We start from the raw sequence: 22,804 nt of genomic DNA, 5'->3' as shown, positions 1-22,804 counted from the left end.
GCGTTGAGCAGAGCAGGCCTCCCAGGAACGTCGTTCACTTGTTCACTGGCTGCGTTCCGCTGTGGTGGGCCATCGTTGGAACTGTCACTTTAGGAGAAAATCGAACAATTCGATAATTTAAAACAACATCTAAATTCGCATTTTATAGTACATTCTCGACTCTCTTAACACTGTGCTATTGTTGGTCTTCATTTGCACCTATTTTCACTGAAAAATGTGGAATAAGATTTTTTCTCTCTCGCCAATAAAACTTTTGTTTGCATTTGTACAATCTTTATGTCCTGCGACCTATTTAGTGTTTGTTCCATCCAATATCAGCATGTTTATGCTTGTGTGTGATGTCATGGGAGATTTGTCTTAATCTAGTTACTTGTATAATAAGTTATTATTGCATATTTTTTCTATTCCGCATTGTAGATACTATTCTCATTTTCTGGCAAACTTGCCAAATGCATCGTTCTTTACTGTTTATCGACCATGTAACTATTTTCTGTATAAATTATATAAGCACAATATATTTTTTCTTTTGCTTACAGTTTTGCATTAAAACAACGAGGTTAGGTTTTTTTTTTTTTTTTGTTATTTTGTTTTTAATTAAATCTTGTTGAAGAACCATTTAAACAAATAGACATTAATAACAAAAATAAACATAACAAATGAACAATAAATAAATAAATTAATTAATTAAAAATGTAAGAAGCCATTTGCTCATAGCGGCAGCATATAAACAAATAAAAAACAATATCGAGATTATTTACAATAATTTGGAGAAAAGACTCAAAGGAAGAAATATAAGTTATAAGGAATATAAGAAATATAAGAAGTATATGGATTGTGCATGTACGTGCCTGAAACTTGTCTGTGGCGGCAGCCCGACATAGAAACGGATTATTACAGATTGGTAACACTCGTCGCCATCTTGACATAACCGGACAAAGCACATGCGACTTATCGAGAAAGTTATCGAGACTTTTTTTTTTAAATCGATTTTTTTAACTATGTCGTTTGTTGTCGCCGTTCTTTCCAAATGTAAGATAAAGAGTGGAGTTCTTTACGTGTGGGCGAGAAAAAGAGTGGCGGCCATTTGCAATGTACCAGCCTAGTTTGTGCCATTCTAGCCGCCTGTTTCTACGCAGCCAGGCAGTCCGCCCTCTTTACGGTAAAGTGGAGGCCGGAGTTCCTGTCGTGGCTCCTGCGTGATACCGTGACGGTGAGAGTGCGCTCGTCGCTGGGGTTTTTTTCTCTCCTTCTTCTTCTCCTCCTCCTCCTCCTCCTCCTCCCACCACCTTCTTCGACGTGCGAATGGAAAAGGAAACCCGCGACAGGCCCCCATCCACCGCTGGCAGCTTTGGCGAACCGAGCACCGCTTGAAGTTACGGGCCCCGGGCGACTTCCATTTTCCTCGTCGCGAACTCTCGGCCGAGTCGGCGCGCTGCTGCCAAGCCAGCGCGAATATTTCACTTCAAGCCGTCGGCGACCCGAACAACACCGCGCTGCCCTCGGACGCCTTTTTTTCCCAGGTCGCAGCAGGAGCCAGGCCGCTCTGTCGCCCGCTTTATCGTCATTGTTTTTTTCGGCTGAGATTTATTTGGGCGTTTTTCCGCCGTGCGCCATCGCCGTCCTCCGCTCCCCACCAGCTCCAGGCCCCACTTCTCTCTTGTCGTTGCGGTGCTGGGCAGCGGACAGCCGACAGGTGAGTACCGAGAACTCGGCTCCGGCGCTCCGCGAGCCTCCGGGAAAGCGACGCCCGGGTCGCCGCCGGTCATTGTTGACAAGCCCGGGGGACGCGAGGGTACCGCGCCGGGATCGGTCCAGGTAATCTGGACCAAGTTTGTGGGTTGTGGTGCGTGTTTTCTTGGTCCGTATGGAGGCCGCAGCCGCTCCCCGTCCCCGGCAGCAGGAGACCGTAATCGGCCGCGGAGATCGGCCGCTCTCCGGTTTACGGGGTAGGGACGGGATGCTGGTTGGGAAGAGTGTGAAAGAGAAATGAAAAAGAAATAAAAAGGAACTGCGGCTGAACTGTTGCGGTGAATGACGGACGTCGCCATCTTTTTATGGATGTGGTGGTGGGGGGGTTGGCTGGTGTTAACTGCGCCTGAAATCTGCCAAATAAGCTTTTTCCCCATCGGCCTTTAAAGTGTCACTTGTTTAATATAACTCACACAGCTGTTATAATATAATCCAGTTCCGTAATACTGTTTTTGTTTTGTTTATGGTAGTTCTTTCATAACTCTCTTTGACCCCTGGTCTGCTCTTGCGAAGTTTTTCCGGCGTTATTAACCTCCAAGGTTTAGTCGGCGAGACATTTTGCAACATCCACTCTTCGGGCTTCTAGCAGATAATTTGCGTTCTACTGACTCCATGCAAGTTTAGTCCGTGGTGTGGGGGCTTCTATTTACAATGAAGGCAAGTGTAAAGACTCCCAGGCCATGCTCAGGCTGGCGTTTCATATTCTTGATTTATTCATTTATTTATTTCTGTACAAAATTCCCAATCTGGCTGGGCAGTGCCAAACTGATACTGGATTATTTTTTACAAGCACACTAATAATAAAACTCGCTGCTGAGCCGTTTTGCCATCAGTCGGTTTGAATGCCAGAACTGATTATGATGAAAGTCCAAATGTTACATGATCCTCCTCCTCTTTTTTTATTTTTTTTTATATGTATATACATATACATTATATACATTGTCATATTTTGCGCCATTGAATAATTTTAGATATCAACTACAAGAAGAGTTTCTCAGAGTTTCTTAAATCTTATATTTAGGCCGAAACGGTACTTGGGTCTCAGGCGCCATCTAAACATTTTTCTCTAAAGCGGTAAAGTTGTTAATTTTTATTGCATTCGCACAGAAACAGCGTTTCGGGTGACCCAGAGCAGCTATTTTCTGAAACGTGTGGACGGCAAAGCGGCTTTTTTGGCGCGGGCCCAGTGCTGGAGATAGGCGTGCTTTTTGAAACTCCAGATAATGTCGCGTTGTAGATCGCTGGACACTCTGAGACGGATAAGATCAGCTTCTCCTTCATTACCCCTTTGCGTGTGTTTCGAAGGGGCAGTCCAAGCACTATCCCTCTCCGATGCCCTGATTTTATTGGTCGCACTAAAATGCGTCACGGCACACAGCGGTCAAAGTTCAACGAATTTCAACTCTGACCGCAGTGCACGCACAAGGCCGGTGAACACGCACATGCCAAATTCGCAGCTTCAGCCCAACCCCCAACCTGACCTACAACACGTCATTCAAGAAATCCTCTGGAGCTCATTTCTAATAAAAAGACAAGACTGGAGAACAATGACGTGTTTACCAAACCACGGAGGAGACCTTGACTCAAACCGGGCGGGTTTCAGGACACTTAAAGGTGTGGAGGGGGGTTAAAACATTGACTGTGTCTCCGTGTGGACGACAACATTTCCAATAACTCTCCCGATAGAGGTTGGTGGACTGCTGGGGCTTTCAGCTGACTGCTACGTCCCTGTGTGGGTCCAGTCCAGCCTGTCAGTGGGCAGTACAGCTGTGTCAGCTCCTGCGCCACAGCAGAGGCTGGACCTTGACTGCCACCTCTCAAAGTCCATCACTATCTGATGGTTGACAGTGTTTTGTGGTTGTTGTTGCTGCTGTTTTTTTTTTTTTTTTTTTTTGTAATTGTGTCCCCCCTCCCCCAGTTTAGTTCTCCTAAACGACTATTTAAATAGTCTTTTTTGTTTTGCTGTAATAACTCAGTCACATGACTTCTTAATGGCTTCATTGCTTTTTTAATGCTTCTGCTGAGTGTCGGTAATGCTGTTTGGCTCCCAAAAAAAAAAAAAAAGTGTCACTTAGCCTCCAATAAAAATTACTCAGCATTGCGTCCAGATGCCCGCTCTGATCTGGCCTGGATGGGAGCAGTGCTGCAGGGATTAGATTGTGCTCGGTATGCATATTCCCTGAATTCTTTTAACACCCACTCCCAATGCACCATCTTGGGTTTCTCATCACTACAAAGTCTCATCATCATCATCATCATCATATTGCATCACTACTATTTTCAAGATAAGATGTTTCTGTAGGTTGATCTGCAGTTGAGGTGGATGTGGTGTGTGGGGTCTCTGACTGTTTCCTGAGGCTCGGCATGCAGGAGTTGCCATTGTCAGTCTATGATTTTGGAATACACATTTTACTGACCTGGCAGTATTCGGGTTTGAACTGTTTGAGGTCAGAACTGTTTGAGGTTCACAGTATTCGGTTCCATGTTCCAAGTTTTCCACTCTTGTGCCTTACGCAAAAAATGGCTGCAGTAGTGCCTATCCGCCTACTTTATTACACAATGTATAGTATACATCTGTATTTAAATACCTTGTGCTATGATAATGGATAGGACATGGCTGGGTGGAGGATTAATTAGTTAAATTAAGCAAGATTATTTGATTTATTTGTATATTAATTTAAGGAGCTCAAAATACTCAGTGACTGAGTTGTCTTGCCTTTGAAAGATGAACAACTGCTTACCTTGAATGAACTATATATATGTGTGTGTGTGTGTGTGTGTGTGTGTGTGTGTTTATTGACTTTTGTTTGAGAGCTATTGACATTTTGATATGACTGGGGTTTTTAACATTGTGTATTTTCTTTTTTCTTTTTTTGTCTTTAGCAGCTCACCCCGTGACTTGGAGAGTTCTCGGCTCTGAGGCCTGACACTGCGGCTCATGACTTCTGATCAGGACACGAAAGTCGTCGCTGAACCGCAGGTGCAGCCAGCCCAAGGAGCAAAAGAAAACAGTCATCTGGTATTTTTGCATGTTCATGCTTTTTTTCCTCTTATTCAACACAGATTTAGCCCTATGCTACTTTCACAGTAATCAGTATTGCTCTTTTGACTAGGGTTTTTCAATGTTTAAACATTTTAAGTAGGTTTCTGTTCAAAGTAAAGATAAAAATAGTACTAATAGTATTTTGTGCAAATGACAACTTAATGAAATAATTGAAATGAAGCATAGCAGCTGCTGTGCTTTTATCTGCACCCTGTTGACCAGGTAACAGGGATTTTCTGTTGCAGATGAAGCAGTGTGTGTGATTTGTGCCTTGATCCTGGGGTCCAGAGTGATTACGCCCAGGGGTGAAAAGGGGCAGTGTGTGAGATGCACTGGTTACCATAGGAACCTGTTCTCATATAGACAGTGTTGTTGACATATCTCTGTGACATCAGCTTGCAATTCCCTCACTAAGACATAAGCACAGCAACTGCCCTTTCCAGCAAAGCAATTCGGTTTAGTCCAGAGCCACTGCTTAATTTCGAACAGGTTCTTCATGTTCCAACACTAAATGTAGTAACAGAACACTGAGCTGCCTCACAATTGTTACTAGCGCCAGTCCGGCACATGCACATGGATGACATTGAATTGTGACTCATGGCCACGAGGCCTTCTTGGATTCTGAAAGGTCAGATAGGTGCGCATAGTTTCCATGGCATTGCAGTTTCAGCCTGAACAGCCATATAAAAGGGTAAGAACACAGCTGATTGGACATGTCTCTGTCATGTCACCTGTCTCTATGAGGAAGTGATTTAATTGTTTTTATATGCTTAGTCACCTAAACAATAAGGACTTCCAGATGTCCTTTGAATCCTTTGCTAGATTTGAAGTTTGGATGTTCCAAAAAAAAGTGTGTGTCTGATTGCCTCAATCTTCCTCCCAAGGAATCCCCCAAGGTCTCAGACCTAAATCCCAATGCTAAGGCATGGGCCAATCACATGCTAAGTTTGGACTCACCTGGGACCATTCACACCACAGTCTTGCAGTCATGGACGGAGGGGTCAGACGGATCTGGACAGCCGGGGATCAAAGGTCAGCACCGTTTTTTCCTTTTCCCTTCCAAGTATGAGTACTTTCCATCATGTTTGTTTCCTCGGTGTTCGATTGAAATGACACCTTTTGTTAGTGAAGCCATCAGGGCTAAAAGGTATTTACTTAAGGAGTTGGGGGGTGTCCTGTTTAAACTTAGGCGTTCCTGCTGTATGAGACACATGCGAGACAAAGGGAAATAAGAGTGACTGACTCATTATGCATCATTGTGGGAAAACCTTCCTAGATTTACTTTTACCTTGCCATTGTTGTTCAGTGTTGAAGTGGTCACATTCTGGTGATTATTAACTGGATATGAACTCTGAAATTGGGGCTGCAACTAGAAGAATAAGTAATTTTTCTTTCCAGAAGCGATTGTTTTGGCAAATCTACCCACATACAAAGTGGTTGAAATGTTGGCTTTAACACTTGACCTTTTTTGGACACTCTCTCATTCAAATATGAACGGGCTTAGACATTATGAATGGGTTAATGTAAGAGCTAAACTAGTTAAGGACATAGCATGTGGGGAGTGTTTGCTAATGTCACAGATTTTATGTCTTCAAGATTTGCAGCAAGAGATACTAACAAGAACAAGCTATTTTTGTTGCAGTGATTGACAGCTCTTACACACCCTACATCTTTACTTTACTTTACTTTACTTTATTTGGCAGACGCTTTTATCCAAAGCGACTTACAATGGGAAGACACCAGCAATTCTCGTTCGATTTCTATAGAATATCAAGTATACAAACTAAGAGCCCTGATAAGGCTTAGACTTGTCATTGAAGAACATGCTCGGAGAGTGTTGGGTGCTAGACTAAGAAAAATTATAATGTATTTATACATTTTGTATTTGTTTGTTAAATGTGTATGCATGTGTATGTGTTAAATTTGTCTGTAATATTTTTGGAATAAGAGGGTTTTCACCTTCTTCTTAAAAGTGGTGATAGTCTCGGCTAGTCGTGTGGAGGAGGGTAGGTTGTTCCACCAGCCAGGGACAACAACGGAGAACAGACATGATTGGAATCGGAGACCCCGTGAAGAAGGAATTTTTAGTCTCCTTTCGTTTGCCGATCTGAGAGAGCGTGTAGGAGTGTATCTAAACCCCCTCATGTAAATTCATTCCTCAGGTGTAGGACAGCGTTCATCTCACTTTGTGTATATTTGTGTTCGTTCATACAGGAGTTGCCATTGTCAGAATACACATTTTACTGACCTGCCAGGATTCGGGTTTGAACTGTTTGAGGTCAGAGCTGTTTGAGGTTCACTGTATTCGGTTCCATGTTCCAAGTTTTCCACTCTGTTGTGCCTTACACAAAAAATATTATCATTTTTGTTCGCTAATAATACTCCACAATCCACAAACTCTGCTGTAGGCATCTCAGGACCACGGCCACTGCTTTTAATTTAAGCTTTTTAATGCGGAGCTGACATTTTATGAACATGCCTTATACTGTGTCAGGAAAATACATCGCAATGTCTATAAACATATTGAAATTTCTGTTCATTACATAAAAATATATTCTCATTTAAAGCATATTGCTTTGGCAATGATTGTACTGAAATGCATCAGGAGGAAGTATCTGGTCAAACACCTTTACCTGTACTTTACAATTGTGCTAATATGGCTGGGTATGTGTCACATTGAGCTCAGGCATGTTGGTGGCCTTGTCTTTTTTTGTTTTGTTTTTAAAGGATGCTCTGTCATTATTGAGAACAGAACATGTAAAATGCCTCAAAATATGGGGGTAATTTCATGTTCTAAGTATGGGCAACCTGTTCCACACTTATTGCCCTCACTTTTGCATAGCATATGTCTGGAAATAAGTAGTGACTGACAGTTTCTTGAAATCTGAACTTCTGTTAGGTCATGAAGACCAGGAATATCAGGAGCCACCATTGGCTGACATGGAGGACCCTCCACCTGTGGAAACGATCAGTATGGCCGGCGTGATGTTGGACGATGCAGACTCATCACAGCTGCAGTACGAGCAAGGTCTGAAAACTACAAGGATATGTGCAGATGTATCAGGAAATTACTGTTTCTACAACTGTCATCATCATCAGTCATCATGTAAAATGGTTTTCTAAATTAATCTAGCAGATTCAGCAGTGTACACACTCCAGTACCACCAGTACTTTTAAGTGAAAGTGAAGTGATTGTCATTGTGTGGGGACTGTGCTTTGCTCAGTGGTACCTTGGTGGCTCGGCGACCTTCTGATTACGGGGCCGCTTCCTTAACCGCTAGGCACACTTTGCACACTCGGTCACCACAAAGTGCTCCTGTTACTGTGATCTAGTCATATTATTGTGTGCGTAGGTGGGGACCACACTCAGGATGAACACCAGGGCCTCAGAGAACACCTGAAGAAAACTCTTGAATTCTGTCTGTCACGGTAACCCGCGCAGCACCCACTCACACTTCACTCACACACAGATTGATCTTCATATCATCAAATGAATTGTCCTGCCATCTCCGTTTCATCCTGTGAGTCACACAATTTCGGCTGACTGCACCTCTAATAATTAAATGAAGTCCCTGGACAAACGGGAAACCGCAGTGTATTTCAGTCCCCAATGCCCAGGCTGGGGGCGGCAATAATTACTTGCTATCACTATATTAGTGAGGTGGTAGACATTGTAATAGAGTTTGCTGTGTTTTGTGTTGCAGCGAGAACCTGTCAAGCGATATGTATCTGATCTCCCAGATGGACAGTGATCAGTATGTGCCCATAGTTACGGTGGCAAACCTCGACCATGTGAAGAAACTCACCACAGACATGCAGCTGATTTTGGATGTACTGAGATGTAAGAGTGTGGTGTTTACGCCATAGCCCACTTTGTGTTAAGAAATGTTAACTTAACTGTGATCAAATTTTTATTTTTTTGACTTGTTTGGACACTATTTATTGCTACGCATATAAGTGTTACGTTCCCTAATGTAATATTGCTTCCCTAAGCAATATATTATGTAATCATGGATTTTTATAAACATTGATTAAGTGCTATCACACATCATAATATTATTATTAATATTATCATCACACTGGTGCCTGTAACACGTTTTTCTTTGTGTAGCATTGCCACAGGTCCAGGTTGATGAGCAGGGGGAGAGGGTGAGGCCAAATCAAAACCGCTGCATCGTCATCCTCAGAGAAATACCCGAGAGTACACCTGTAGCGGTGAGCCTGAGCACACAACTCTCAAAAATGACAAATAAATAAATTATCCCATGAATGTAATTGAATTGGATTTTGCGCCATTAGATTATTTGTCTAACGTAAGGTCTGCTTACCTGTACTATACAAAATACTTAAATAAACACTTAGAATTAACATACATATGGAGCCCTCCTAACATTTAAATACTGAAACAGTTAACATATTATTTTGTATTTAAGGTCTTAAGTGTAGCTAAGAATAGGAAAAATTCTGTAATGTTGCTGGTATGATTTCAGTATCCTACATGCATGAAATAAAAGGCAAATTTTGAAACAAAACCTTTCCTAATATCAAACGGAAATATGACGTTGAGGTTGGAATTTTGACAACATGCATTTTTGCTTTCTCGCTATTTTTCATTTTTGTTTGTGAGGCTTTCAGTTACGCTGCTCATTTTTACAGTTTCACTGCTGGCTTTTCAGTCGCTCTGCATAGTTTTACGTTTACGCTTCTTGAGAATACGGTTGGACTTGGCACATTTCTCTCATATGGGCGGGGCTTTGCCTCATTGGCCAGCACGTATTTGAGTGACCGCTCCATTCACCAGAACTCTATCACTGTGAGATACGTGGGCTTCACGAACATGCAGAGCAGCTTCAGCTATTAGCGATCACATATGAATTATGTCATAATCGTCGTATTAAATCAATACTTACAATTGGTTGATCGTGTGCACGTCTCATCGAATATGTTCAATTTTGGCACAAATCTGATTCCATATAGCTTTAAATACTAATAAGGAGGAGAGGCAGGATGAGGAGGAAAGCAACCTATAGAAGTGAAGGGACAGTCCTGGAAAGGACATAATCAACACCATTCACCAACCACAATTTTTAACGCAGACAGGAAGTTGTGTCTGTGTTATTTTTTTTTTTTTTTTTTCCCACAAAAATTTAACCTATTGTTTCCTCAGAGTCTTGGGTGAAAGAACTACTAAGAATTAGCGCAAATGTTTTTTTTTTTTTTTTTTTTATCTAATCACCGAGCAATTGCAATGCTTCGCACATTTTCAAACCATGACAGTCGGTGGAGAATGTTTTGGGGGGGGTGTATGGAATTCTCTGGCCGTGCAAAGCACGAGAAAGGGGAGGTAACCTAAAATTCAACATCTGACCATCTGAGCTGCTGCTCTCTATGCACCTATTGCCATTTCTAGCCACTGAAGGACAATAGACAGGCTAGGAGAACTCCTATTAATGTTAAATAATTTCACAAAGAGAAATTTTCATGATGATTTCATTGAACCACTTTTATTTAGAACAGTGTATGTGTATCTCATAATAAACACTGTGTTCATTCCAACCCACACAGACATGCCCGTCTCATTAAATCCCAGACAAATTATGACAGACTACAACCACAATAACTCCCTCTCTTGTATGTTCGCAAATACTCCCCACACTGTACGTGCCACCTGTTATTATGGCTGCTATATTATGACTGCTGTGGGAGGTGAATTATACATGCTGTGACTTATATAAGACCTTTGAGAGTGATTTGATCAAAATTGTTCTGTTTTACTCTTATTTTCACATTTCTAAGCTGTTTTTATTATATTTGACTTACCATAAAATAAAACCTGATGAACAGTAAAGAGCTATAATGAAATGAAATGGAATCGAATAAAAAGTGTTTGTTGTTAAGCCATTACTGTGCTTTTCTCTTGTTACTTATCCCTTTTAGGAGGTGGAGGCCCTGTTTACGGGCGAGAATCTGCCCAAGTTTGTGAACTGTGAGTTTGCGTACAACGACAATTGGTTCATCACCTTTGAGTCGGAGGCAGACGCACAACAGGTACCACTGCATACGACCAGCAGCTTCTTTGCACCAGCAGGGTTAAAGTAGTGCAGTCATGACAGTTTTTGGATGGGTAGGGCATGCAGATTGAGTCACCATTCTGATTTGGCCAGAGAACCACTCTGAGCCCTTAGTTTGGAAATTTGGGTGTGTGGACAGAAGACTACCAGGACAAGCATTGAGAAACCACTGAAATGTGGCATACTTTCCCATTAGTTACTCCTGACCTTTGCAGTTAGTTGCAAAATGTGTTTGTGATTTTAGGCATATCAATATCTCAGAGAAGAGGTGAAAACCTTCCAAGGGAAGCCAATTAAGGTGAGTTAGACACACACTCCATTCAGCCTAACCTTAATAAGTTTCATTATTTTTTTATAGTCATTATGCACCATATAAACACAGTGATCTGTTATGAGTGAAGTGTGTGTAATCAGTATAAGGACTGAGTGTATATTTCTGTATGTTTAGGCACGTATAAAGGCAAAAGCAATCGCCATAAACACTTTTCTACCAAAGAATGGGTACAGACCGGTGGAGGTTAATCCATATGCTCCACATCGATACTCGTCATTTCTCATCCCGCCGGTCTACACTCCTCCACCACAGCAGTTCCCTCTTTATAGCATCATTACACCTCAGAGCTGGCCCACAACACCCAGCTTCATTGAGCCTGCGCTGGTAAGGAACACACTGTATAACACAGTGTATTGATGTCTCTCATTGGTGAGTTGTGCATTTTGTATGCATGTGTTGGAGTGCTGGTGTTATTCTCCTTCTGTCCTGCAGGTGACTCCTTTTCACAGCAGCAGTTTCATCAACGGCTTCACATCGCACACTTTCAAGCCAGTGAGCAGTGTACGCCAATACTGCCCGAGAAACAGGTCTTTTCTTCTTTTTTTTTTTCTCACTCACAAACACTCGAATCTGCTCAATTCAAATCACAGCTCACGTCACATTTTATGATGTAAATGGACTACTTAATATACTAAAAATAGTATATTATTTATTGTTGATTGGTGAAGTCTCATCCTGCTTTGCCTCAGTGACCAGGCACCTCAAAAGCTTTTTCTAAGGGCATAAAAAGCTTTTGGTAACACCATAATACTTTTTTTTTTTTTTTTTTTTTTTTGCGGTCTCTCTTATACCACATGATGTAGGACCCACAGTAAGATGTCATTACGAACCTCTGTGGGTGGGGACCGCAACGCTGGCCTTTTGGACAGCCCTCCCTCAATCTTCAGCTTCTCCCCTGATCAGCTTATCAATGGAGGCCTCCGCTCCTCACAAACACGGCCGCTGAACCCCCATCGCACACGCTCGCACACTACTGGAATTGGCTACCCACGCCGTGACTTCAGCACCACATCACGGGTTCAGCCAGTTTCAGCTGACTCGCCTCTCAGCATGGGGCGTGGCAGGTAAGTCATTATTGACTGATATTTATGATTGTGACCAGCCGTACTGACATCACTCCTTTTAGTTATTCTTTTATTAATATAATCAGGCCTAGAGAGAAAAAATGTGACACATTTCTGTTGTACTATGATATATTTTATATAGATTTAACCTATATGAGATCTGACTGCTGCCTACTCAAAACTGCCTACCTATTTCAATGCAAGAAGCTATTTAAATGGTGGCCTAATGGGTAAGGAAATGGACACGTAATCGGAAGGTTGCAGGTTCGAATCCCCAGCCGCCAATGGGCCACTTATGTGCCACTGAGCAAAGAACAGTTCCCACACTGCTTCCAGGGCACCTGTCATGGCTGGGTGATTGGTTGAATGCAGAGGACTCATTTTGTTGTGAACATTGTGTGCTGTGCCTCACAGTGACAATCATTTCACTTTCATTTACAATATTTATCATTTACATTTACAGCATTTATCAGACGCCCTTATCCAGAGCGACTTACAATCAGTAGTTACAGGGACAGTCCCCCTGGAGCAACTTAGGGTTAAGTGTCTTGCTCAGGGACACAATGGTAGTAAGTGGGATTTGAACCTGGGTCTTCTGGTTCACAGGCGAGTGTGTTATCCACTAGGCTTCTACCATCCTAATGGTCTCCAGTACGCAGGCGCTGAGTTCAGGAGTAAACAATCACCTGGGCCAGTATAAGTAAAAGGCTGCTCAATACCTTGTTCTGTTAGCTGCTAATATGGGACTATGTCTTCATTTATGGTTCTAGGAAAAAGAGAGAAGACAAGTTTACTGTGAGTATCATTTTGATGCGTTTGTGCATTGTGTGTATTTATATAATTTGTACAAACAGTTTGTTTTGGTATGGTGGAGGCTTATGTCAGACATACTATTTTTGCTTGTAATGCCATGGGTGTACTGTTGTCCTCCCTGTAATTTTTGTGTTTTGATTTTCCTGTTTTTGAACGACCACGAAATAATTTGTGTGTGTGATTTCGTGCTGTTAGTTATTTTATCTGTGATGTGTGTGTTCAGAGACCCTCAGCACACTCACCGCCCCCAGCGAAGCCCCCGTCTCCAGGATTTGAGTTGGGCCTTTCCAGTTTCCCCCCTCTTCCTGGGGCAGGTGCCCCTCCACATAGTCCTGATGACTTGGAGATGCATCTCGCCAATGTCACCATTACAACCTCAAAGGATAAGGTAGCAGCAGAATAATCTGATTTCTCCTCCAGGTTAATTTTTCTCTATACTTGTCACAGATCCTTTTCTATATTTAACGCTTTATACAGGGTGGTTGCTTGAAAGGTGGAGCCACCAGTCCCCTCCCCTCAGGAAGCCCTAATGAGACCACACCCATTTTACCCAACAGCATATTGTCCCCACCCTCAGCTGCACTTGCTCAGTCACAGAGCACAGAGTAAGAGACAATTACACAAATATGCACTGTGTCTGCGTTTGTTTGTTTGTTTATATATATGTATGTATGTATGTATGTATATATATATATATATGTATATGTATGTGTGTGTGTCTGTGTTATATAAGTTACATATTCAGGGAGAAAATGGCAGTCACACAAACTTACTTTACCCAAAAAACTATTGCAATCTTAAATTTTAAACACCAGCAACCACTGATTCTTTAATAATCTTTGTTCAATGTCCATTCTGTGTCATGAAATACTTGTAGAACCAAAAAACTTTTTTGCTCACCAAATAATCATGTCACTTGTATCATGTGTATTAGGGACCTCAAGGTGTCAGAGTGTGAGAAGGACATGTCAGTTCTTGTAGAGCGAGTGTCCGCCACTGTAACAACAGCCAGCAAGTCTGTACAGGTCAATGGGGCTGCCACTGTGAGTACAGGTCACTTACATCCTCATTTATATTCATTTATTAAATCAAATCAAGTTTCAAGTCGACAGTAGTAATGTACTTATTAAGAGAAAGTCAGTCGCTCTGCTTTTCCTCAAGCTCTTCCAGGATTTGACCACTGCTGTAAATTTTAATTAATGTTGACATGCTGTATTTGTTTAATATGTATTCTTTATGGTGTAAATGTCTCACATAAATTGACAGACTCAAGTCTCTTTTATCATGTTCTCTCAGGAAGCACGAAAGCCAAGCTATGCTGAGATCTGCCAGAGGATCAGGGACTCCACTTGTCAGCCACACCCTAAAGAGCCACGCCCTGCCTGCAATGCCCCCACAGGATCAGAGAGGAAATGCAGCGAGACTGCTACCACGCCAACCAGACCTCGTGAGCAAAAGAGATCAGTGAGGCTGTCAGCCGGCAGAGAGCTCCTCACACCGCCGGCGTCACCACAGTAACAGGCATTTGGGAGTGGGAAATGTGGAAAATGGTCAGGGCTGTTAAAACCCTTCTTCCCACCCTTAACACTGAAGTTAGGGGGTGTCTTTATGGATCAGGGCCTCACTGAAAAAAAAAAAAAAAAAAAATATATATATATATATATATATATATATATATATATAGAAAAAACAAAAAAAACAAGAAGCACTTTAGTGTGGATGGCACCAGGCTAATCCTTTCACCTATTTATTTGTTTTATTTTATTTTTATTTTTTTTTATTTTGCTATGGAGTTGGTCATGATCCTGCTACAGAATCTAGGGGTTGAATTCTTGGGGCTCAGTATAACCGCATATTGTTTCTCCCTTCCCCTAATCTGCATCCATAATAGGACACTGAGTTCTGTCTTCACATATTTGACTTCTACAGTGGATGTGAAATTTCACCAGCCCCACTGCCTGATACTAGTTTCTTTTCTATGTTCATATGGGTGTTGGTTTTTCAAAGAATTGTAGCAAATTTTGTTATTAGAAACTTTTTTTTTTTTTGAGTGACCAGCTTTTTTTTTCAGCAACGGTATTTGTCTTTGCATTGACATGCTGTTGTTTTTCTTACTTTCTGAACGTAAGTCACCCACAGCATAACGTTTTACTCTCCTTACAAGGCACACACATTTACACAAGCATGTCTACATACAGACGTACTCTCTCTAAGCACATAAACCTCTATATATATATCAGTGCCTATACTCTAACATCTTTATTTTCTCCTTTTTCCCCATCTTAGATGACATTTAGAGTCCCTCTATGTGGCACATAGCATAGATTAAGATCCATAGTGATCAGTTTTCTTTGTTTCTACTGGTGCTTTGAAGATGAACCAGAAATTTGTTAATATGTTACTGTATATGTAGAAATACGCGGTGTATGTAAAAATGAATTATTGCACTTCACATCTGTTCTTGTGCCCCATTCAACCTACGGAACCATGCCCACCTAATTAAAAAGCTCTAAATGGCTTCCACCACAAGGTTCAAACCCCAAATTGGTTTTTACTGCCGCTACACTGCTGTTGATTGCTGTAGGAAGTGCATTGAGAACGTTTAAACTAGGTGCAGATTAGCAGGAAAACAGTGGTCAGAGTGCATGTCCTTTGTAATGAAATTTTTGGATGATGCTGCTCCTCCTGATCTGAATGTAAGTTTTGCGATTGCGTAAGTTTTTGATTGTTTAGATGCAGACTGAGCTCTGTGATACGTGGAAAAGCGTAGCAGATGCCACACATGGTGGTTTGAACGGTAACAACACACTAAATCTAGTACTAATCTCTTTTCACTTGCCCATCAGCATTTTGCCTTACTGCTGACTTGCTGAAGCGCCTCTACTGGTGTTTGTGAGTTGCGTGTTTAACCCTAAAACACCCAGAAACGTCTTCCTCCAAACCAGAAGTTAAATGGCTTCCTGGTACAGTAGGAGAGGGTGGAGGGATGAACTGACCCTTTCTCATGGAGACTACATATGCCATTATTGTCATGTTCTTTGAGTGGCTCCTGTTAGTGCTGTTCGAACGTTATCGTTTTTTTTTTTTTTTTTTACTACATGAAACCTGTTAAGTGTTAAGTTCCATCCAGTGTAAAAACTTGAATTTTATTTAAACTTGAAAATGACTTTGCCTTAACTTTTTTATACTAGAGCTAAGGAGTCTTACTTTTAGTTTTTCACAACCCCCCCTATTAAAAAAAAATTCCCTTAGAAGGACTCCTTGATAAACACACACTCTCAAACAGCACCCCCTTGTCTTGCTCATACACACAGACACAGCCCCACCCCATAAAAACTAATGTATTTTCTCACGCTTAGCACCAGATGACCCTGTACAAGTCAGAAATTCAGATTCTGTTATGGGTGGGTGATTTCTGTGTGTTTCCCTGTTGCTTTGGCCTGGGATGATGCATGACATGCAATCGTGTAGACACTGACCAGGGACACAAGACTGAGCAATGCAACTTTCATGTGGAATTGACCAAAAGCCCTGGTATAACTGTGAGTGTGTGTTTTTGTGTTTTTTTTTTTTTTTTTTTTTTTTAAGGGGGGGGTTGCTGTGCACTATGTTGCCTAAACGTATGCTTGTACACATGTAAATAGTGATGGGAAATATAAAAGGTACATTTAAATAATTTAAGATTCTATATTGATGATTGGAAAATATATTAATGTTACTATTGAGCTTTTTTTTTTTTTTTTTTTTGATTGGCGAGGTGTTCTGTAAGCAGGGCTTGCTGGCTGAGTGTATTCATGTTTTTGGTTTTCACCTTCACTTGTGTAGACGCTTTAATGTCTATGTGGTAAGGTTCTTTATATACGGCCTTGATGGATAATTAATATACATCAACACGGAATAAATTGGGTGGGTTTTGCTGCCCCACCATTGATTCCTTTTAAGACAAGGTCACACTACACGTGGCAAATGTTCATATAAATCCACTTGGTTTGTGTGTTGTACATTTGATCCCTGCTGTCTGTACAAACTGGTGACCCTCACCCATTGCAGACTGTACTGCACCGAGCTGGATCAACCCTTTATTTGGACGTTTCTTGTTTCCCTCACTTTGTCACATCTTGGACCACTCACTGTTTATTAAGTTAGGGATTGTGTGTGTGTGTGTGTGTGTGTGTGTGTGTACACACACATACAAATCACACACTGCATGTGACTGGTGATCTGGGTGGCTGTGCTTGTACCGCAGTTATACACACAAATTGAACTTAACACCCTCTGGTAACCTTGTGGTACCAGTGTGTATCCCTTTCCATGGACATTTTTCCTGGTATGGAGTGCCGTGGGATGCTCTGGGGTCCCATCCTATTTAGGCAAGGCAGACTGAAAACTGGAAAACAAACCGCTTGCCAGCCTGGTGTCACATTAACTTCCACTTTGCCTGTAGAAGACAGCCAGTTAGCAGCACTGACTGGTCGGACATTTCTGTGGACGTTTCCCCTGTTGGCTCTGAAGTTGCACTACAGCTGCTGCTGCTGCTGCGTTTAACAGTCCTGTCGTTCTTCAAAACACATAAACACTTGCCAGCAGACAATCTGTGACCTCAGAGAAGAAACAGAAAGAATGGGGTATTTCGTTTTATGTCTTGTGTCCCTATTCCCCCCCTCATTACAACTGGAATCAATTGTACATGTCAGCTGTGGATCATTTAAGTTGCTCTTGTGTCATGATGTAAAATGTCTCAGTTTGAGATTTAAAAACAAGAAGAAAAAAAAAAAACAATTGTTGCTTCATGAGAGAAATAAAGATTTAGGCACTGTTAATGACTGTCACCGAGTCTTTTTATGCAGAACACTTGGGGTGGGACTGTTGTCCTTTCAGAAAGGTAGACTGTGGAATCAGAACAGTAGGGCAACCGATTAAAATAATAATAGTAACACAATAAAACAGAATATGCTACCAGAGCAATGCTGGAAGATCCAACGGTGACTGGTGTTCTCCCTCCTGGAATTTCCTGCAGTTCATGATGCCATGTACCCTAACAATGTTTCCAGGGCCACAAGAGGAACATATTTACCCACTATTGCCAAAAAGCTTCATGCTGCACATCATGGTTCAAGAACACTCGAGTCATCTCAAAGATACACAATTTAAATAAAATTATTATTATCATATGTATCTTCTCTGAATGTAAAATCCAATGTGACTTTCACTACACTGGATAAGTCGCCTGTGTGTGTGTGTGTGTGTGTGTTAATATAAGAAGTTTTCTTTTTGTATGCATACTTTTGGCACCAGAATTGAATAAAGTTTATTATTTATTATTAAAATGTACCGACACCCAGTGAAAATTGTACTCAATTCACCGAAATGCACATCCCAGATTCCGTTATAGCACAAATTTAGAGATGAAATACAGAGGTGAGTTCAAATAATCCTCCAGCATTTTTCTTCAGTTCATTGTGCTCCAGTTTGACAGTTCTTCAGTTCTTGCATTGGTGGCCATCAGTTGACAGGTGAATGAACACGTGCTGCTTTAGGGCAAGTTCCGTTTGCATACCAGCCAGTTCTTTCATTTGGCCACACAAGTGCTCCGCTTTGGCAGCAGTTACCGTGTGGATGATCTGGCCTTGTGCTTGAGTTGAGCATACCTCTGGACATGTTTCTTGTCTCTGAAGTTAAGTTAGCCATGCCTTATTTCCATTGAAGCAGGATGATACATATACAACAAAGTTGTAGGGACCACTTGTCAAAGGGAATTCACAGTGTGCAAAAAGACATAGTGCAAATGGAATAACACAAAACATGACAAAGGAGATTGTGCACCGATCTGATATATATGATATATCAGTGTATGAATTTACACTACTCACAATAAGTTAGGGATATTGTGAGAGTGGATGTCATACATATACATTTCACTGTAGACATTTTTGGAATAGGGAGTCAATTGTATTGGGGTGATAGACACCCCACATTTTGTGTTTTCCATGTAATGGTGTCATTTACTTTAAAGTATTTTTTTAAGTAAAAGTACTCACACAATGGTTTGTCTCAACCTCTGGGGTTTGCCATTTTGTAAAAGCATAGTACATATACTGACTTTTGCCTGTACTAATGTCATTGCTTGTAATAATTACAAGCAATTATACAGTATATGTGTATTGGAAAGTTAGTTGTGCTTATTGTGCGTGCACTCTGCAATACTGTATGTACCTTAGAATTATGTGGATGACAAGTCATCTACTAGGTATTACCCACTAATATACCATTAAAATAAACCAATCAGGACATGATATATCTTTAAATCATTTATGTACTTGAAAACTATTCAACACTTCTGTTAAGAGCAGTAAAAGGGAAACACAACAGTAACCAAACACCAGTGGTAACAAAGTAACTAGCAAAATCAAGTGTCACAATCCGGTCCGAAAAGGGGTTACTCCGGTCCGGGATCTAGACCGGAGTTTCATTGTCATGTGTTATGTTCCCTAATCGTTTTCACCTGTGTCAAATGTATAAAGCTGCCCTGTTCGTTTCTGTTCGCTGTCAGGTCTTTAACGTTATGTTTCGTGTTCACTAATGTCAACGTCTCAGATGTCTTCCCCTGTCCTGTGATTCACCCGGTTTCGTGATGTCAGGTGATAGCGTCCTTCATTCCTCGTCACTCTTCGTCCTGCTCTCCGTACACCTGCCACGTCATGCCCGCATGGACGTGACAGAAAGACCTGACCCACATTTGGACGCCACCTGACGCAGCCCCGCTGAGATCGGAGGAGCCGCGACTCCTCTGGGAGGACGCCGCCAGCTTCCTTGTCCCTGGCTTTCAATGGCTTCTTGTTCAGCAGGGTCCCGACCCCTGCCTCTCAGTCCCATGTCTGGCGGCGTTGAAGGTGAGGAGCGGCCATTCAGCGGGGCGTGGATGCATGCGGACTGCGGACGAGGTGCCGATACTGGACCAGTCATTCATTCATTTATCATTCCTCACAGCTGTTCATCTAATCTTTTCTCTTTTTGAATCGATTCCGTTCGATTTCTCTTGTCCACTCGAACCATTCAGACTCTGTGTATGGACTTCCCTCGCTCCTTCATGGACTGCTTCGTCTGGCCCGCCAGGGGTCGTGCCATAAGAGTGGGGATTCTGTCATGATCCGGTCCGAAAAGGGGTTACTGTTGTCTGTAGTTACTGTACTGGTTACTGTAGTTTCACTGTTGTCATGTGAAATGTTCCCTAATCGTTTTCACCTGTGTCAAATGTATAAAGCTGCCCTGTTCGTTTCTGTTCGCCGTCAGGTCTTTAACGTTATGTTCCATGTTCACCAGTGTCAATGTCTCGGATGTCTCCCCTGTCCTGTGATTCACCATTAAACCCCTGTTCCGTGATGTCAGGTGATAGCGTCCTTCATTCCTCGTCACTCTTCGTCCTCCTCTCCGTGCACCCGCCGCATCATGCCCGCATGGACGTGACATCAAGTATATTATTAGACCTATTTACTGTGTTAAACTATGTATATAAACCTTATAATTACGAGAGATTGCATTTAAGTGAATACAAAACCAAATTGGAGGGGGTCCTGAAATATGTGGAAATACCCCGGAAATACACGAGTGTTGGTCTATTGTGATCACATCTCTAGTCAGAGATGACTACTGACTGTGAAACAGGCGGAAAGCACCACTTCCAGCCAAGCTGGACCAGTGTTGTGCATGAACGCATTCAATGAACGGCGTTCATTGAACGCGTTCCTCTTTTCCGTGAACGCTGAACTGAATGAGTCAGTTTACAAATTATGAACGTGAACGTGAGTGACGTTCACTCTGAACGCCGCTCACGTTTTAAAGTTTGCTGGTTACAGGCTAGCATGGCTGGTGCTTCGAGTCCGGACGCCTCTGCGGAAGCAGTTTGTTTACATTTTCACGGACTGAAAGAAAAAAAAACTAAAAAACATTTTTTGAGCTGTGAACTTGGTTCAAAATTTTAATAAATTAACTATGAACGTGAACTAGTTCTTTTTCAGTGTGAACTGGCACAACACTGAGCTGGACATTATGCTAGCAAAGACGTTAAGCTATCTTCTCTGAGCTAATAAACCAGTTTTATCCTACCACCGTGTTAAAAAAAATAATGAAGCTACACTGGTGTAATTTTTATACTATTTCTGTATGTCAGCATACATTTCGCTAGATAATAGTATCATAACATGTCATAACATACCCAAAAGCATAGCATACCATAGCATAGCTTACCGCTATATGTTTTTTCAAAGGGGAGTTTTTAAATGCCAACAATTCTTTATGTTGAGGCAGGCATGGGATGCAAAGAAATCGCAAGGACTCATTCTTTGCTCCTTTGTACTCAAATACATTTCTTAAATCCGGCCAAGGATTTCTTTGTGATTCAGAGCTCAGTAGATGCAGCTCTGGGTCCATGTTGAATGTCTCGTCTACCAGCTCGTGCTGCGAACTGACGCGTACAGATACGTAAAAATATACTTAAGTACAGTAACGAAGTACAAAGACTTCGTTACATTCCACCACTGATCTTTTCTTTTCAAAACCATTTGAAGACATCTGGGCTTCCAGGTTATGAGGTTCTAGAGTTTCTTGTCGGATAGAGGCTTCCAACTGCTGAAGAGTTTGTGGTTGTTTTTAGTTTAATAATGTGCCAAATGTTCTCTACAGATGAAAGATCTGGACTGCAAGTAGGCTGCACCATCCCTTTAACACACCACAGGCAGCTCTGTTTTCACGTTTCTGCCATAATCCTCTGATTTGCAATCTACAAACTTTTCCTCTGATTTATTTGCAATTGTGTAGTGGCTTGTTTTTTTTGCAGAAAATGGTGACAAATGTCACCCAGCTTTGGTTCCACTTAAATGTAAATAACTTGGAAACAGTGCCTTCCACATGCATTGAATGTACTCCTCTGAAATTATTCCAGACTAGGTGGCTCCAGTCAAATCAGGCATCAAAAAACGAAAAAAAAAAGGTGCACACGTTCTGTTCCCTTTTAAAACGGATATCACATGTGTTTTTAACATTTAAAAAGAGAGATTGTTGTTATTTTACTGCGTTTTGAAAAAATGTCCTTTTTCACTGTGAATCCCTCTCCCCATGGTGAGTTATGACAAGAAAACCATTTGATAGTCATTTTTAAGAAGATATATTGGACATAAATGTCCAAAATGTGATGTTTGTCATTTAATTCCCTCATTTTGATCTGCATTTGTGCACTGAATGTGGACCAAGAAATTTTTCAGTTTGAATTATTGTACATTTAGGAAACTATTTAACTATTTATTTATATACAATTAACAAATCTCAGTCTGAATGTAAATTAAATACTAAATCAGATTCTATGACATGGCAGGCATACTTATTTATCTAGTAAAATACATTTGTGATTTGCTGTTTTATAAGATATAGATTTCTGTAATTACAGAGCGATTACATTGAATTTGCTGTAAAATTGTGTCCAATTTAGTGTTATATCTATATAGATAAGTTCTGGCTGTCTAGCATTGCTACACCTCTGACCATTGTATGGGACACATACATAAGCTAGCAAACGGACTAACAGGTCTAATATCTCTGTCTAATATGGTGTGAGAACATAATGTAAATTCAATCTAGCTTTTATAGTGTGAAAGTGTTCACCTCAACAGATTTACTGACTGCAGATCTGTGTGTTTTTCTTTTTGGTCCATAACGCCTGATAATTGTAGGTTGTCAG

General features: G+C 41.4%; 1 protein-coding gene across 2 annotated transcripts; it reads left to right on the top strand.

Moving 5' to 3' along the window:
* Nucleotides 1-1,158: 1,158 nt before the first annotated feature.
* Nucleotides 1,159-17,918, top strand: LOC114789187 (la-related protein 4B-like). 2 transcript variants are annotated; one of them, XM_028978338.1, is made up of 17 exons: nucleotides 1,159-1,693; nucleotides 4,636-4,768; nucleotides 5,677-5,824; nucleotides 7,692-7,820; nucleotides 8,146-8,221; nucleotides 8,497-8,633; nucleotides 8,904-9,007; nucleotides 10,730-10,840; nucleotides 11,108-11,161; nucleotides 11,312-11,521; nucleotides 11,630-11,724; nucleotides 12,001-12,261; nucleotides 13,032-13,056; nucleotides 13,298-13,462; nucleotides 13,552-13,679; nucleotides 14,009-14,117; nucleotides 14,371-17,918. In XM_028978338.1, the coding sequence occupies exons 2-17, from the start codon at nucleotides 4,688-4,690 to the stop codon at nucleotides 14,590-14,592; spliced, it is 2,055 nt and encodes a 684-aa protein (XP_028834171.1). In that variant the 5' UTR covers nucleotides 1,159-1,693; nucleotides 4,636-4,687; the 3' UTR covers nucleotides 14,593-17,918. The 2 variants fall into 2 exon arrangements, with proteins under 2 accessions (XP_028834171.1, XP_028834170.1); XM_028978337.1 differs by having other exon boundaries at nucleotides 4,633-4,768.
* Nucleotides 17,919-22,804: the final 4,886 nt, after the last annotated feature.

The sequence above is a fragment of the Denticeps clupeoides genome, chromosome 4 (genome assembly GCF_900700375.1).
Source record: "Denticeps clupeoides chromosome 4, fDenClu1.1, whole genome shotgun sequence".
NCBI classification, from domain to species: domain Eukaryota; kingdom Metazoa; phylum Chordata; class Actinopteri; order Clupeiformes; family Denticipitidae; genus Denticeps; species Denticeps clupeoides.
Note: the sequence above shows the minus strand (reverse complement) of the source record. Positions and strands in the feature narration are given on the sequence as shown.